This window comes from Perissodus microlepis, chromosome 20, assembly GCF_051167445.1.
Source record: "Perissodus microlepis isolate ML-2025 ecotype Zambia chromosome 20, ASM5116744v1, whole genome shotgun sequence".
In the NCBI taxonomy this organism is placed as follows: domain Eukaryota; kingdom Metazoa; phylum Chordata; class Actinopteri; order Cichliformes; family Cichlidae; genus Perissodus; species Perissodus microlepis.
In genome coordinates, this window is record NC_140480.1 from 26,679,450 (window position 1) to 26,697,102 (window position 17,653).

Sequence of the window (17,653 nt, forward strand, 5' to 3'; positions counted from 1 at the left end):
GTAGAACAGAAAGTATCAATGTCCAAATGCTACATAAAGTAACAGCACATACCCTGATCAGTGTGGGAGTGCCTTGGCTTCTGAGAAGAGGAAATTTCTTTACGCGCGCATTTGCAATGTCGCTCCTTCCCCCATTTTTTTCCCTCTGCTCTTAGAGCCAAAGAGGAGCTCATGACCCTGTGAAAAGCTGCTTTTGGACTTGAACCAAGGAAGTTTGAACTTTTATCCTGTTACTTTTTTCTGGACACAATACATTCATCTTCCTTCTAACTGTAATTAGGTGAGTACAAAGACTGGAGACATGTGAGCTGCTCGACTTCCCATTCTAAGACGGCAAAAGATGTCTAGCAAATTGCTGTTATAGCTACTGGTGACTATTAGTATTCATTACAGAAACAAGAAAACAAATAACATTTGCACATTTCTGCTTTAACCCTTCAGATGAGGTTGTATCTCTATTGTCATCTGCGCACGTGTTGGTCGTCACAGCACAGAGGAAATTTAAATGACTAGATGAAATGAGAGATCATCTCGGCTGCAGATGCTTGCTTGACTTTTTGTTCCAAGAAACATAAAGTTAAATGCTCAGGGCATGATTTTACCAGCACAGAATGTCACCTCACTGAGCATTTTCTACATCAAATATAATAGTTGCCTAGGATAGTTGCTCCGTTCACTACAAAGATAACACTCACTGTATTTGTACGCAAATTCATTGCTTTCGTTTACTGTTCTGATCTTCTAACCCGCTCTTTACTCTAAAAAGTAGTGACCTTGTCTGTTTTATCCAGCTTTCTTAATATGCAAAAAACAAGTCATTCAGAGATGTTAAAACAAAGCGGTGTGCATCGTCAGAAGATATGAACTTATATAACAGATATGTTCCAACATGTGTGTGTGTCATGGTGAGATAAAGAAATGTGGGTGTTTCTTCGTGTAAAGCTTATATGCCAGTTACATTGAATCTTATCAACCAACCGAAACAGTTCTTAGGAGATGACATTTTAGTTCTGGTAACACCTAGACCACATTCAAAATATGTTTACATTACTTCATTTAGGTGACATAGAGTGCTTAACTAATGTATTAGACCGCCTGTCATAAAATTTTTTTTTAGAAATCTCTCAAAAATCTCCTTAAAACTAAGAAGTTATAGTGCTATTTATCAAGAATATAACAAACTGAATTCACATTTTTATACCCAAATTTGAGCTGGCACATTGGACTTCTCTGAAAAGTCTGAAATTAATCAAGCATTCAACCAAGCAAGCAATATTAAACCACATCATTTTATCTCTTCGGGAATGTGAATAAATAACTGCAGTTTGGCATTTTTACTAAAAAAAAAATCAACAAAAAAATGGCATACTACTTTTCAGCTGTTTTGTAAAACAGTGAAATTTGAAAATTCACTAATAACAGCAATAATGGAATTTTAGCATTAAATATATGATTTAGAGCTTAGAGCTTGTGCATACAGGTGGATTAACACATTACAGAAACACGTTTTCCTTTACGTTTTAGTTTAGGTTAGCTTTCTTATGAACCTTCCATTTGGTGGTGATCCAGTAAATTTGCTGATCACTGCATACATGTATAAATGACAGGGATGTCTTCTGTTATTGATCAAAGTGAAAATATTCACCTTTCTGAGGTGTTTGAAGTGTGTGAGAACCTTCTGTAAATGTGTCATGTTTTAATGACGTGCTCTTTTCCGGTAACGCTTGAATTCAGGTCTCAGGGTTTGTTTTCAATCAAGCGCACACACAACAAATCCACTCTTAAGCACCGCCACATGTGATCAGTCTTAAATAAGCACTTATCTCCTAAGCTAATTACAATCTGCATGACTTCCAGAGGGGAGGAAAACTGTTAGTGAATATCTGTTAAAGCTATAATAAAACCCATCAGAGATGACACCCACCTTTCTTCTTGCATACTCTGCAATAACACGGCTGAGCTTTTGTTTAAAGACCAGAAGCCCTTCTGAATAATGAGTATGTGGGATTAGTGGAAGGGTTGAAGTACTGACTTTCTGTGAAATCCACATGTGATTTATTGCCTTGCTATACCCACTATTGTTCACACCTTTCCACTGCAACCACCTGGTGAGAGGATCCCTACAAAGCCTCTCCAACGTCAGCAGTACCTGTGTTGCTGGTTTAACAAAGGGTTAAGTATGGGTGTTCCCATTTCCTGCAGCTCTCCCTCCCAGCCTCACTAATCTCTCTCACTCTCTCCTCTCCTTACTATCAAGAAGATTTGGTGAGACTCCTAGGAACAAAGCTACATAGAACCACTAGAAGTCTGAAAATTGAATGAATCTACACAAGGATTTATTCTGTTAATATTCAGAAAAGAAACCTAGCTTTCTTTGGGAATCGCAAGGGTGAGTTGGAGCAAAAATGCGTGTCCTTTAAGTGAGTTCCTTGTACATGTTGAACAGAAGGGAAGGGCTAACTGTCAATAGTGAGCTGGTCTTGCATCAGACAAAAGCCATGTGGTAGCGCTGCTGGATACTAAGATACAGTAATATATATGTGTGATCATGTTTAACCTGATATGTTTTGATTTTTCTCATTGTAAAGGTTGTCCATAGATGGGTTCATGTATCAGTTAAACATATTTAGTAATTACTAAAAGATGAACTCCCTGCAGAGGAGAAGCTTGGGTGTAAAATAAAAACAAGGACAAAAAACTCAGAAGTATTTTTTCTTGTTATAAGCTTTTTCCCCACTCTGTGGAAAAGCTGCTCTGAGGGCCAGTGAAAACTGAAACGTGGAACAAGCAGCTGGTGCGCTGGGTTTCACACACTCTTTTGCAACAAGGCTTGTTGCAATAAAAAAAAAAAGTCTTTAAAATTTGAGTTAAAAATGTAGTTTTGTGGTAAGTCATGAACTAATTTAGACAAATTTTTGTTAAGTGAAGATACCAGAAATTGAACAGCTGGTTTCCCCCACCATTTGAAAGCCTGTCCCTGACATTTAGTCGTTGGTTTGTTGGTTGTGTGTGTTGGCTATGGGCCATGGGAAAGTTAGTGGGTATGTGGCTAAAGAAAGTTGCTCAAACCAAAGCTGACTTGAGGCCAATGTGAGGGAAAAGGCTACTCTGTATTTAGACTAAAAAGCGCCATTTACACAGCAGTCCTTTGTTTAGCTCAGTTGCCCACTGCTATCAAGCTCAGAGGTGTATGGTTTATTACACATCTACAGGCTTTTTCAGTGCTGAGCGTAGGACATGTGAAATTCCAGTTTTGTGTGAAACTCTTAAGGAATGGCAAAATGTAGCGCAAGACTGACCTTAGGGGTCAGATGTGAAAACCCTGAGGGCAGTTTGGCTGAAAGAGAGGAGAAGTATCTCATGACCCTGTGGCAGGAGCACAGACCTACGCTAATTCCCAGTGCAGTGTCTCCATGCCAGCTTTGTGTGGCTCATGGCAGATTAGAGCAACATAAGTCCTACAACAACATTTGTTATTTAAAGCCTTTAATTACACACAAGGATAAAATTGAATGGCGCCCTACGTGAAAGCGCCAGTTTCCCGGGAATTTTATTTTGTGAATCAACTTAGCTGTCATTTATACTTTATCTATATATATTATGTAGGATGGAGAACTCCAAATTAAGAGTTTACAATGATTTTTGTTTAGTTTTTCTTGTCCTTTGCAAGAACAACAATCTAGTCGTTTCTCTTTAAAAGTACATTCCCGAGCAACTCCTTCATTCTCAGTTATTTTTGGGAGTTTTTTGTTTTTTTTAAGGAACCATATCTTCCCTCCAGAAAACGACCATACAATTAAACAACACCAACAAAGTCTGCTTTAGGAAGCCAGAATTAAATCTAACAACTTCAACATATATCATAGAAAATGTATAAGATGCAATGTACAAAAGCACACGACGAGGTCAACCTGCACATTTTTGTTTTTTCATAAATAATGGAAAGTTGAGAAGACTGGTGCATGGACCATGTTGGAATGTTATGTATGCAGAGTAAAAACAACTAGAGTTGTCATCATACCCTCTGCTAGCATGAATATTTCCAAATTTAGGCAAATACTTTTTATGTGAATATGTCTATTTAAAAGTCTGAAAACTGCTCTTTTTTTATTTCAGCAATTACATCAACCAACCCAACCAAAATGGAGCTTCAGAAGATGAACGGACACAGCAAAGACGATGGGTAAGACTTAGGGACTGATTGGGTGTATCTTATCACAGTAATCGGGTCAAAATTCAACTCAGGGACGTTCTAAATTTCGTCTACCAAATGTGAGTGTTTTAGAGCTTTTTAAGCTCATTCTACTTCCTAGTTTTAGCTCACTTTTAATCTTTGGTTGCAGGTTTGATCCAATCGATGCCTTGGCCGAGCAGGAGGAGTTTCTCCCACATAAACCTGGTGCAAAGAAAGAAACCCACTTTACAGATGTGAGTGCTTCTTTGTTTTAGTAAACTGAAATACAGTAAATACTATGTTATTTCTGTCTATGAACTCAAATGGCATCCTCTGTTGTCCTCTTGCTGCAGTTCGAGGGAAAGACTTCGTTTGGCATGTCCATCTTTAACCTCAGTAATGCCATAATGGGCAGTGGGATCCTGGGACTGGCTTATGCAATGTCCAACACAGGGATCTTGCTTTTTATGTGAGTCTCCAAGCCAAACAGAAAACCCCAGTTTTCGCTGAACTTTGTGCCCTTTGTCACTATGCATGCCTGTGTGTGTGTGTGTGTGTGTGTGTGTGTGTGTGTGTGTGTATATGTTTCCACTCATATAGGAGAATGTATTTGCTCACACTGATGTGCTGAAATTGTGTCTTTTTTTTTTTTTGCAAACTGAATTACAGCAGATTGATTTCAGCTTCTTGTGATTTATATTTAGTAACTGGGTAAAGTAGAATGTGTGCTCTCCTAGAGGCTACAGCAGGGCTGTTTATCATGTGAGCATTTGGGCATATAAACTATAGACTGACACAGCTAAGGTTTCTGCAAACTGAAGTCGTTTTGTTTAGTCTACTTTTCAAAGGACTGAGAGTTAATAGTTTTTCTTAGAAGCTAACAGTCTTTACTTTTCTCTTATTTTAAAGATCATTTTTGTTCCTTTTCTGTGGAGAATGGTTTCTTTGTTTTCTATTTAAACTGTGTTTATCTTTCACGGTAAGGTCACAGTTTGCAATAGTAGATACAGATGGGATATATTTAATAGAGGGTCCTTATAAGGCCAGAAGTTGAGCCTCACCAGTGTGTATCATCTTGTTCTTTGTGTTTATTTGTGTTTGGGCAGGTTTGTGTGATGGCAAGGGGATAACTGATGTTTCTGTCCGTGACCTATCGGTGTACATCAACAGCTACATACAACTTCTAATGTGCAAACTGTGACCTGTCAGATTGTACATTAGAGCTCATGCACATGCGGCTTCTCTAAATCAGACTTGAGTGGTTAAATATAGACCCCACTGATCAGATCCAAGACACGCCTGGTTGGATCAGACCTGTGCTATGTGGCAGGGGGAAGGGAGGTAACGGCTGACTGGAGAGCCAGTCTCTCAAAGCCAAACTCTCTTGTGTGAGTGGGAAAAAACAACAACTAAAAAACAAAATGACAACAATCACAAGAACTTCAGAGTAACAGAATAGTTTTGTGAATATGTTTTTTAAAAGAATGTAAATGTCTTATGTGTTTCAGAATCCTGTTGGTCTGCATTGCTCTTCTGTCCGCATATTCAATTCATCTTCTGCTAAAAAGTGCTGGAGTTGTGGGTAAGGCAGAGAATTACCAAGCATGTAGCCACAGAGCAATTTGTATGTTCATAGCTTGAACGGATACACAGAGTTTATGTGTTTTCAGGCATCCGGGCTTATGAGCAGCTTGGAAATCGGGCTTTTGGCCACCCAGGGAAGATGCTGGCTGCTGTCATCATAACAGTACATAACATTGGAGGTAATGTCGTAAATTTTCCTTCCATTTCATTTACCTCTGACGCCGGTCATAAAACTATATATAAATATGAACGCAAAATACGTTTGTTTTGGTTTCTTTTCAGCTATGTCAAGCTATCTCTTCATCGTAAAGTCTGAGCTCCCACTGGTTATTCAAGCTTTCTTCGGTAAACAGGAGAACACGGGGTGAGTGTGAAAGCAATTTTCTAACTTAGAGTCACATAAATCAGTTTCATTTTTGTTTAGGAACACACTAATTTTTTTTTTTTACATCTGTTCTTTTGACTGTCTCTTAGAGAGTGGTTCTTGAATGGAAACTACTTGATCATCATAGTTAGTGTTCTCATCATCTTTCCTCTAGCACTCATGAAACACCTTGGTATGTTTTTCATTCTGTTGCACATTTTCTTTTTCTTTTTTTTGCAATTATTAGTATTACTACTCATCCTCCCCTACTTGCATCATGTTTACACTATCCTTTGTTCTGCCTTGTTTTCATATCCTGCATTGATTAAATTAAAGTGACATTATTGCCTCCTTTTCTCTCTCTACTGTCTAAGACCATGAATAACGTTAACATTGTGCTGTTATTGCGATCCAGGTTACCTTGGCTATACCAGCGGTTTCTCGCTCTCCTGTATGGTGTTTTTTCTCATTTCGGTGAGACATTAAAGATGCATACAATATAACCCACCGCGCTTCTGTTAAATATTTATCTTTGATTAAGCTATGAGCATGTCTCCCCAGGTGATATACAAGAAATTCAACATCCCATGTCCACTGGCAGATGATCATCATAACAAAACTGCTGCTGACCATTACAGTGTTGATTCTACAGCAGATGGCTTCTGTGATTCCAAGCTATTTACCATGAACCCACAGGTTAGTGAACAAACATTTTCACGGTGCCTGTGCCTAGTTTCCTGCTGTGTCATGTGTATTTTTATTTAATGATTTCCACAGCATGCTATATTTTTTGCACCAGAGTGTATTAAGTCAACGAAACTAAGGTGTGTTATGTCAACAGCAGCGTTAAGAATATAGCAACCATAATTGTGTTACTGACCTTTGCTGTGTTTTGGCTGTAGACGGCATACACCATCCCAATTTTGGCTTTTGCCTTTGTCTGCCACCCAGAAGTGCTACCAATCTACACTGAGCTCCGAAAGCAAGTTTTAATTTTTTATTTTTTTACTGCTTCACACTGTAAGTTTTCAAGACAAATTATTGTAATTTATCTGTTTTGCTTTACTCTAGTGCCACCAAGAAACGCATGCAGAATGTTGCTAACATCTCCATCCTGGCCATGTTTGTCATGTATCTGCTGACAGCTCTTTTTGGTTACCTCACTTTTTATGGTAAGATGTGACCTTTCATGGCTATACAAGTGAATGGTCACTTTGTTATTCTGCTTTGAAGTGTTGTGAGATTTAACTTACAGTATTGTGAAAGAAGGAAACCACGCAAGATACTGTATGTAAAAGGTTGTCTGCTTCTCTGTGTCTAGGCGCTGTGGAGTCAGAGCTGTTACACACCTATATTCGCGTGGACCCACTGGATGTCTTGATCCTCTGTGTACGTTTGGCTGTGCTTGTAGCTGTAACTCTGACTGTTCCTGTGGTTCTCTTCCCGGTAAGACATCAGTGATATTAGTTTAAGATAATAATTGCATAAAAGAGAAGAAGAAGAACGTTTATACAAGATGTTGTTTAAGGAGCAAAAGGCTTAACTTTCCATATTCTTTCCATATGCTTTCATATGATGCTATAGGGACATTAAAGTGGGTGTGACTGTGGGTCCACATATAAAAATGTGTAATGGCATGATTGACAAATTTTTAGCCAATGAGTGTACAACTTCACAGATAGATAGATAATCCTCCATTTTGAAACCCTGTCTGAATAAGATTCACTTTTTTTTAATTCAATATGACCATAATGAGTGACTGAGCACAAAAAGTGAACCGGGAAGTTTTTACACAGGTCAAGATAGAAGTTTTCCCATAGACTACTATAGGACTAAGTCTTTTGCAGCCACATATATTGCCATCTGGTGGCATTCAGATCAGGAATTGGCTTAAAGCGCTTCTGCAAAATATGCTTCTTTTTTTATCCTAGAAGCTACATCCGTATTTTATACTATCTATATATGTGGCTAGGTAGTTGCTAGGTAACATGATAAGTTTTACCTGTATGTCAGGTTTGGCTGTTCAGCTCTTGATCATGTCAGATTAGGTGGTGACCAAAAAAACACAGACATATGCACATGCACACACAGAGAGATAGAGTTTTTGTGTATTATACAAAGATAAATGCAGTAATATAGATTTTAAAAATTGAATAAAACTAACAGAAGGGCAGCAATTAGTCTGGTAATTGACTATTTTCTACATTAGTTAATTGTTAAAGAAATATACAGACCATTGGCTAAGTAAAAACAAACAACAAACATAATCACCCTTGACATCTGAACGAACCTAAAGATATTACACTGTAGCTATTTATTAAATCAGTTTTCAAGTCTGTCTATGTAACAGTTATAACTGGCATCATGTGAGTGAGGCAGAGGTGATTCATGATTCCTTGTGTGAGTAAATGATACTGACCTGAATATACTGGGCCCAGTATTGAGCCCAGTGGCACTCCAAGGCAACAGTTATTTTGAAGTATTTCATTTTTAAACTTATCTGTTAGATAGGCCTGAGAAAACTTTAATATTTTTGGACAATTTTTACCCAGGTTCACACAGGTTAGAATTATGCTGCAAGTTCATAGTAAACACAAGGACACATAGCATTAAGCAGTCTATAGTCCTAACTTCTGTATTGCTTCCTAACAGTGTTCCTATCTCAGCCATAAAATCCTAACATCACAAATCAATAACTGCTAATGTGGACTCTGCATCACATAACTGGCTCTGCCAAATGAAAATAATTAATGTACTGAAAAAGTTTGACTCTTTCAGTGCTGTGCCACAGTGAAACGATGAAACTCAAAGCAACTCTTTCACTTTCAGGAGTGTATTGACTATAAGGACTTTTTTTTAACTTAACCTTCTTTAACTAATTTAAGAAGTATTAATAGTTGACTGTTTGACAGACAATTCTTTAATGGAATAAAACATTTTAGTAGGAATTTTAAGAATGAGCAGTCTAAGCCCTTTAGAGTTAAATTATAGAGACTGACATAGTAGCGAGCTAAATGAAGGGAGGGTGACATCTTTGAAGCCTTTGCTTAAGGATTGTGACCAGGATCAGCTACTGTACAGCTACAGCTTGCTAGTTACCACGTTGTATTATTATTTTTAGCTGCGTAAAAACCATACTGCAAAAATGGTAAGTTGTGGTTTAAACAGGGAACTACTGTGACCAACAAGCCTGCTTTTGTTGTGAGCTCTACAGGTAATGCCAAGTTTTTTCACAAAAACATGCTAGCTGGTTCTAGTTTAAAGGTTAAGCTAGCTTAATACTAAATATACAAATATGAAAGTAGTATCCAGCTGAGCATATTTCACCCACTCTTTAACTATTTGTTAAAGAGGTAGAAAAATGCTTCTGAATGTCCCTCATTAACCTGAAACTTTAAACTATGTTAAGGTCTCGATTTTCAACATAATAAACTATTTTTTTTTAGCAAATGTGAGAAAACACCCATTAAAAGATTGGATAAAGTTGACTTTACCCAACAGCTTCTTAACAGCTGTTCATTTAATACTACTTAAAGCAATGAACCTAAATCAGGTTTAAAAGATTATCAGTCTTAATATTCTTCATTTTCTTACTGTCTGCAGATCCGCAAGGCCGTGCTTCAGATCTTCTTCGCTGACAAGCCTTTCCACTGGGTTAGACACACTGGCATTGCCTTTTGTCTCCTCTTCGTGGTCAATCTTCTTGTTATCCTGGTGCCCTCCATCCGTGACATCTTTGGCATTATTGGTATGTTTACACAGCAAAAATGCAACGGCTCAGTTCCGAAATTGGGGCTATTCTTGACTCTATATGGGATTTTTTTTACAAGCTTCGGTTAAAATCATAAATCTCTAAGTTCATGATAGTACAAATAGAAAAAATATGTATATATGGATCATTTGGAAGAATTGCGAGAAGAAAGCCTCTTCTTTCTAAAGAACATAACAACATGACATGCATCGGAACAAATGACTCCTGGAACAATGTCCTTTGGACGGATGAGATTAAAATGGAGCTATCTGGCCATAATGCACAGTGCCGTATTTGAAAAAAACAAAAAACAAAAACACAGCATATTAGCACAAATACCTCATACCAACTATCAAGCATGGTGGTGGAGGGGTGATGATTTGGGCTTGCAGCCATAGGACATGTGCACCTTCCAGTCACTGAGCCAACCATGAACTTCTCTGTATGCCAGAGAATTCTGGAATCAAATATGAGGCCATCTGTCTGAAATAAGGCTTGGCCCAAATTGGCTCATGCAACACGACAGTGATTCCAAACACACCAGGAAATCTACAGCCGAAATAACTAAAATGGCCAGGTCAAAATGCAGACCTCAACCCATCTAAAATATGGATGCATAAATAAATGCCTACTAACCTCAGTGAAATTAAACAACATAGTGTACATAGAGTATAATTAGTTTTTTTTACAGGACTTCATAGTCTACATTCAAACGGACTTTTTCACATAACTGTAACAGATGTCATTTTCCTTTTATTCTTGGCTGTTTGATGAACAAAAATGTGTTTTATGGTTGAGTATAAAAAAGTTTAGTAAAATATTTTTATTATACTGACTAGATCATCTGTAAATCATGCTATGAATTATTTCTAATAAATAAACTCACTTATTTATTCTGTGCTATCATCTACAGGAGCCACATCCGCCCCCAGCCTCATTTTCATCCTACCCGCAATTTTCTATATCCGAATTGTTCCTGAAGACCAGGAACCCCTGCGGTCAAGATCTAAGATTCAGGTATATCCTTCCTCTATCAAAGATGGTATTAACTGTTCTTGGTCATGTTAATCTCCATATATTAGCTTTTATCTGTTCTTAATACACATGTTGTTTTCTTATCCTTTATTACTGCAGGCCATATGCTTCGCTGCATTGGGATTTGTCTTCATGGTCATGAGTTTGTCATTTATTATCATTGACTGGGTGACTGGAGAGAGTCAAAGTGTAGGTGGGCACTAGCTGCTATAACTGAACAGAGGTACTGCACACAGAACGTCAACCAAAGCCCTCTTTTTCATTAAATTAGCCCCATCTTCTCATCCAAAGCCAAACTAGAAAGTTTGACTACACAAGATGACGGATAACGTGAAGAGCCTTCGCCTACATCAAAAAAACAGGAAAGTGTTTTTACATGTGATGGAGCAGACGATATGTCCTGTGCCGGAGGAGAGAACACAAATGTATGAAAATACAAAGCAAAGTGTTCTGCCTCGATCAGTCCTGTCACAGCTCAAACTAAGGATTTTGTTTGGGGTCATATATAGATTTGCAGCAAATGCTTTGAATGAGGAAAAAAAGTGGAAATTCCGTTTTTGGATGTGGACAGTTCCTTGGAATTGCTCAGTCAATGTCTACATTTCACAAATCTACTTCCCTACCATGTCAGATTTTACAGAACTTACATGTATTAGTTTTGTAAGGCAATATTTTCTTTGCCTGAGACATTTGTCAGCTATGGTTTACTTTTACTTTTATGACTGACAAATCTGCCATTTCCCCAAACTTTACCTTTTCAGCTAATTATGACCTTCGAGGGTTAGTCTGCAGTTCCACGCAAACAACTGCTTATGATCAAAAATGTTTTCAGTGAATTTAACATGGATTCTAATCAATGCGTTTAATGTGATATTTCATCCATTTAAAAAAAATTACTGTCACAATTATGGTCATCGTGAAGTTTCCCAGTGACCTGGCAAAATACGGTGCAATTTATGGGATTTCTTTTTTTTTGTTTTTTGCTGCTGTTCATGAAGGTCAAACAGACAGTCATGTGTGAGAGGTTTGTGAAAACCGAAACAAAGTTTTTATGTGAGCCTGAACATCCATAATTGCAAACCAAAGAATCTATTTATTATGTCACATTGTGAAAGAGTGTTTCTTTTTCTTTCTTTTTTTTAACATGCTTGGCAAAGACCAGTTAAAGTTGTACATGAATTCATCCAGTGTTATAAATGCTGTGTATGTTTAATCAGTACCAGAAACTTTTCATTGTGTTCAATAATGGCTTCAGAGTGGACCTGTTATGCTTTTACTGTTTTTATCTCAGTCATATACATAACTCTTACAAGGGGTGTGCTCATCTTAAACAAGTTTCAAGTACTGAGGTTAGCGAGTCCAAGTAATCCTGAGAGCAGAAAGCTCGGACTTCAGACTGCTCTAAGTGCTCATTTCCTTATTTGTGACAGTTTTTAGCTGCTGCTGCATAAGATCTTTATTTGCTGTTTGAACCACCTGCTGTTCAAAACCTCTGTTTGCAAAGGACAGTTGGTCAGAAAGAAGTCTGTTGAAAGGACTTTGGGTGCTCTGGACCATCTGAGGGCTTGCAGTAAAGTCCACTAAGCATTATTTCAAATGAAGCATGCAAAGCTGTTCTAATAGACTGATATACTCAAATTACGAAGCACAGTGGGTCCTCTTTAAGCAAGAATTAGTGAAGTCCTTTTTTTGTTTTTAAAATGTGACTAAGAGACCTGTTAACATTGTAATTCATCCTGTACATTTTTAAATTAATTTGAATGTTGTTAACTGTCAATAAAATGTGTTTTATTTGTACATAATCGTCTCTTTTTTAAAAAAAATTTGTATAAGAGGTCGCATAAACTCAGCGTATCTAAAAGAACGTTACTTGAGGAGGAGAGATATAACATTGCACTTCCTCCTTCTGAAAATGGAAGTAACACGTTTGTGCTCTGGGTCTGAGCGAGAGAAGAAAAAATGTGGTCGTTCATTTCCGGCTTTGAGTTGATGTGTGCAAAGAAGAGAGAAGAGAAACTTCCTTGACTGTAGAGCTAACTATAGAGAGTATTCTGTTGCAAGGGCGCTTGTTCAAATGCCGTGCATACAGTAGTTTAGGATAACCGGTTTTATCGCAGGACCATGAGTCGTGGATCTAAAACTAAAACAGAGAGCACTCAAAGCTTTCTGCTGAGCCCACAGGAGAATGAGAAGCTGGAGGAGCTGCTGGGCAGAAGGTGTGCTGTAAGTTCTTAGCTGACCCGGGAGGGGATTACCAACTGAAAGAATGTCGCTCTGCTTTATCTGTCTTGACTTGTATCCTTTTCGTTAAAAGCGTTTACCTTAAAAGAAGGCGGCGTACACTGGAGTACACACCATTCTAATTGATGCACAGTTTAACAATGGGTTGAGGACTGTTATACTTTTAACACAGCATTGTTGTACCATCATTTTCTCAACTCTTTTGGCAGATTATTTTCTTAATACTTTTAGTCGCTTTATTTTTGGTCCATTTGAAGGCCTGTCTTATTTTACTCTTTATGTTTTGAAATCTATTGAGAGTTTATGTGAATTCAAGCGTTTTTTGCTGACATTAGGTCATCAAAAAGTAGGTAGCTGTAACAGGAAATGGTGGCTGAACCAATTCTTCCTCTGCTGTCAGAATTAGTCACTATGCTCAGCTTTGGTCTTACAGTGGAAGTTGCCTTGTTCAGTTCTTGCTTTTGGCCTCTGAGGTAAACAATAGCGTTTACAGTTGTGACCCCGCCATAATAACGAAACACTAGATGTGCACAAGCTACACATTTTAATTACATAGAAGGCTGCATTGAAAAACTAGGAGCATCACAAACTTTAAGCCTCATCTGAACAAATGAAAGCAGATGAGGAAGTTTATTCTCACTGCAAAGCTGCAAATTTACATATGAACTGCAATAAAGAGCTCTCAAGTTTCCTATCAGCTCTGAGCTCTTTTCATTGTCTGTCTTGTCTATGTGTTCAGTCCATGGCCACCGCAGTCGCACAGCTGTTCATGGCTCTACCTAACAGTTCATCCACGTGGAGCTTGCAGCACACTGGGGTGGCCTGTTTCGTCAAAGACAACCCTCAGCGCTCCTATTTCATACGGATGTTTGATTTAAAGGTAACCCCCTACATAATGGGTCCCGTATTAGATAGCTTAGATTAAGTTTCTAATCTCACAAGACTGACATATTAATTCACTCTTTTTACAGGTCGGGAGTATGGTTTGGGAGCAGGAGCTCTACAACCAAATTGTATACTCAGCCCCAAAGCCATTCTTTCATACCTTTCCTGCTGATGTAAGAACATCCCTTGTTTTACCTCATCTTAAAGCTGTAATTATGATGTGATGTGGTGCAATTACTTCTGGTGTAATCATCACTATGGGTCAAAAATCATCAATCCTGATTCTGTGTGCGTTTGTTATACACTGTAGGACTGCCAGGTCGGACTGAACTTCTGTGATAAAGATGAAGCAGGCAGTTTCCAAACTGCTGTTCAGGAAAAAATCAACCAAAGAAACACCCGTCAAGGTCAGTGAGGCCACAGCCTTTCACTGCTTTGATGTCTCTTTTTAGAATTGGAAAGCAAAGAATACATTTGAAATATTATGATTACCACTTACTCACAATTTATTTGTGTATAGATGGTTTGAGGTTAATATATATATTTGAGAAAGCACTGTGGGGGAAAAACAAACAAACATTGAAATCACACTAAATGAGGAAGTTTTTTTATTATTTTTTTTTATCAAGTACCCTATTCTAGTACTCTTAGAAAAAAATCGCTTCCAGGCTGATACGTGATTATATATGAAACAAGTCGTTCATTTGTTTCAACGGCTGTGTGTGGTGTTTATGCAAAATGGTTTCTCTCACCTCTCTCACAGATAAGAAACAGCGCCCCCCGCACACTAGTGGTAAGATGGCAAAAACTTCAAAACAGTATGCTGTGTAAACGTGGCAAACTGTAGTGCTACATATAATTTTCTATTTTCTTTCACTGCAGACAGAAGTTCCCTGCCTCCACTCCCACCTGAAAAAGGTGTGCAACTGCTGTCTTTGCTGTGTACCTTTTACTATTGATACATAAAATGAAACATACTAGGAACATATTAACCAGTGAGCTAATCTGGACGTCTTCCAAAAACAGGACCTAGTGGCCCTCCTTCTTTTCACATGGCCACAGTGGACATTCAAAACCCAGATATCCAGTCTTCACGCTATCGCTCGGTGCCTACACCTGCTGCTGCCTCTGCTGCGACAGGCAAAGGAAAGAAAGACAAGAAGAAGAAGCAGAAAAAAGGCCCCAAGCTCTCCAAAGCAGACATAGGAGCACCTAGTGGATTTAAGTGAGTGTATGACTCGCTGAAAATGAAGTTTTATCAGAGGTTTTAGAGCAATGTTCATATTTTGTTGTTTAAATTTAACTTCAATAAACTGTTTCCTTCTTCTTTCCTTCCGTCAGGCATGTAAGTCATGTGGGGTGGGACCCTAACAACCTGGACCCTGACCTGATGCGGCTGCTGTCTCAAGCTGGCATTAGTGAAGCTGAAATGAGGGATGAAAGAACCTCTCAGCTCATCTATAATGTAATTGAACAGTCAGGAGGGATGGAGGCAGTCAAAAGGGAGGTGAACAGATCAGGTTAGACTCTCACTGCCTCGTTTTTGACTCAGTTAACTATCTCACTGTTCCAAACAGGCTGATCTCGTTGTTAAACCATGGATGAGTTGTAATATATGTTTATACCTTCTTCCACTCAATTGTAGCTACAGGACCTCCACCTCCTCCACCTGGCAGACAGGGGCCCCTCCCTCCGCTACCAGGCTCTAGCCCCTCTGCTCCAACCCCTCCACCCCAGCGAGGCCGTTCTGGCCCCCTGCCTCCCATTCCAGGTCATTCACAGCAAGCAGGCCCGCCTCCCCAGCCACGTCCTTCTCGTGGATCTTTACCACCCCCTCCTCCATCAAGCCGAAGCGGCCCTCCGCCACCCCCGCCATCACATGCTCCACCTCCTCCATCTTCAAGGTCTCCTCATGCCCCACCTCCCATGTCTTCCCACGGCGCTCCTCCTCCTCCACCACCAAGCCAGCGCTCCGCAGGTTGTCCACCTCCTCCTGTCCCGTCTACACCCAGCAGAGGGGTTGGTGGTGGAGGAGGAGGAGGAGGGGGAGGGGGCCCACCTCCTCCTCCTCCACCACCACCACCACCACCGCCACCTCCCCAAACTTCTGTTTCTTCAGATTTCCCTCCTCCTCCTCCCATATCTGGCGGTGCACCACGACCTACTTCCGCTTCCGTTGGTGGAGGAGACAGCAGAGGAGCTTTGCTGGATCAGATCCGACTCGGGAAAAAACTGAGAAATGTAAAGAAACTCGGCTTTCTCAAGAACATCTGTTACATAAGTCAAACGTCTTGATTTTCATGCTGCAACATGCCGAGATATTTGTAGAGCGTACTGACGTTTACATTTTGTCCTCCTGTGGTGTCGTGTATTACAGGTAACAGATGACCCTAATCCAGCTCCACCTGCATCAGCAGAGTCAGGTGAAGGCATTGTCGGTGCTCTCATGATGGTCATGCAGAAGAGAAGCAAAGTCATCCATTCCTCTGGTAAATATTACACTACCAGTAACATCTTTGTATATACACTCTGGTCTCTTTATTAGGTACACCTGTTCAGCTGCTTATTAATGCAAATATCTAATCATCCAATCTCATAGCACTAAATCAGTACATTTATACATGTAGATGTAGGCAAGACCACCTACTGAAGCTTACTTACTGAGCATCAGGATAATGAAGAAAGGTGATTTAAGTAAGCGGATATGACATGTTTTGGTGTTGGTGCCGAATGGGCTGGTCAGAGTGTTGCATAAACCACTGATATACTGATGTTTTCCTGCACAATCATCTCTGGTTCACGTACAATCGTCTGAGAAAGAAAATATCAGGAAGTTATTTGGATGAACTGCTGGATAGCAGGAGCAAACCTCTGGGCAAACATGTCTCGTTAAAGTTAGAGGAGAATGGCCAGACTGCTTTGAGCTGTTAGGAAGGCAGCAGTAACAGAAATACTCACTAGCTGCAATCAAGGTAGGAGCATCTCTGAACACATCCAAACTCCAATCTTGAAGAAGATGAGCTGCAGCAGCAGAAGACCACACTAGGCGTCACTTCCCAGGCTCTGATCTCATTCCAATAGCTCACCTTTGTAATGTGGTGGAACAGGAGATTTGCATCATGGATGTGAAGCTGACAAATCTGCAGGAACTGTATGATGCTATCATGCAAATATGGATCAAAATCTCTGTGAAATCTTTCCAGTAACTTGCTGAAAAACTAAAGCAGTTCTGAAGGAAAAAGGGGGTCCAAACCAGTACGAGCTAGGTGTACCTAATAAAGTGGTGCGTGAGTGTATGCATGCATGAGTTAAACCATCACTTTATATTTGTTCTGTCTTTCAGATGAAAGTGAAGATGACGGTGGGGATGACGATGATGATGACGATGAATGGGATGACTGATCTAGCTGTTCTTGTTTTTTGTGAATTTTCCACTTGCTTGAGTTCTGATGTTTGTTTTAACCCCATGAACTGTTACACTGTTACATGCGATGATCTGTTACAGATTTGTTAACTGCAAACTGGAGTATAGCTTGGATATGTGATAAAGTACTGTTTGTAGGGGATTCGTAAAAAAATGAAATAAAATGAAACAAATATTTCAATATGAAAGATCGAA

At 39.2% G+C, this 17,653-nt stretch overlaps 2 protein-coding genes across 4 annotated transcripts; both read left to right on the top strand.

Moving 5' to 3' along the window:
* LOC146364688 (sodium-coupled neutral amino acid transporter 3-like) lies at positions 1-12,671 on the top strand. Of its 2 annotated transcripts, none has more exons than XM_084918071.1 (16): positions 1-280; positions 4,117-4,183; positions 4,344-4,428; positions 4,528-4,643; positions 5,683-5,756; positions 5,845-5,937; positions 6,041-6,122; positions 6,233-6,315; positions 6,538-6,596; positions 6,684-6,818; positions 7,025-7,104; positions 7,194-7,294; positions 7,444-7,568; positions 9,726-9,870; positions 10,787-10,890; positions 11,008-12,671. In XM_084918071.1, the coding sequence occupies exons 2-16, from the start codon at positions 4,143-4,145 to the stop codon at positions 11,110-11,112; spliced, it is 1,428 nt and encodes a 475-aa protein (XP_084774197.1). In that variant the 5' UTR covers positions 1-280; positions 4,117-4,142; the 3' UTR covers positions 11,113-12,671. The 2 variants fall into 2 exon arrangements, with proteins under 2 accessions (XP_084774197.1, XP_084774196.1); XM_084918070.1 differs by lacking the exon at positions 1-280 and adding an exon at positions 305-2,389.
* Positions 12,672-12,824: 153 nt separating this feature from the next.
* On the top strand, positions 12,825-17,646 carry LOC146364689 (actin nucleation-promoting factor WAS-like). Of its 2 annotated transcripts, none has more exons than XM_084918067.1 (11): positions 12,825-13,131; positions 13,889-14,029; positions 14,121-14,207; positions 14,345-14,441; positions 14,798-14,827; positions 14,917-14,952; positions 15,061-15,259; positions 15,376-15,554; positions 15,680-16,275; positions 16,412-16,523; positions 17,378-17,646. In XM_084918067.1, the coding sequence occupies exons 1-11, from the start codon at positions 13,030-13,032 to the stop codon at positions 17,434-17,436; spliced, it is 1,638 nt and encodes a 545-aa protein (XP_084774193.1). In that variant the 5' UTR covers positions 12,825-13,029; the 3' UTR covers positions 17,437-17,646. The 2 variants fall into 2 exon arrangements, with proteins under 2 accessions (XP_084774193.1, XP_084774194.1); XM_084918068.1 differs by having other exon boundaries at positions 12,825-13,124.
* The last annotated feature ends 7 nt before the right edge of the window (positions 17,647-17,653 follow it).

What these genes read in the sequence shown, in the direction of transcription:
- LOC146364688 (XM_084918071.1), top strand. Translation starts at nt 4,143, where the DNA reads ATGGAGCTTCAGAAGATGAACGGACACAGCAAAGACGATGG. An exon ending in TTCCTGTGGTTCTCTTCCCG is followed by an intron (nt 7,569 to 9,725) that starts GTAAGACATCAG and finishes TACTGTCTGCAG; the next exon opens with ATCCGCAAGGCCGTGCTTCA. An exon ending in GGTCAAGATCTAAGATTCAG is followed by an intron (nt 10,891 to 11,007) that starts GTATATCCTTCC and finishes TTATTACTGCAG; the next exon opens with GCCATATGCTTCGCTGCATT.
- LOC146364689 (XM_084918067.1), top strand. Translation starts at nt 13,030, where the DNA reads ATGAGTCGTGGATCTAAAACTAAAACAGAGAGCACTCAAAGCTTTCTG. An exon ending in CCAAAGAAACACCCGTCAAG is followed by an intron (nt 14,442 to 14,797) that starts GTCAGTGAGGCC and finishes CCTCTCTCACAG; the next exon opens with ATAAGAAACAGCGCCCCCCG. An exon ending in AAGGGAGGTGAACAGATCAG is followed by an intron (nt 15,555 to 15,679) that starts GTTAGACTCTCA and finishes ACTCAATTGTAG; the next exon opens with CTACAGGACCTCCACCTCCT.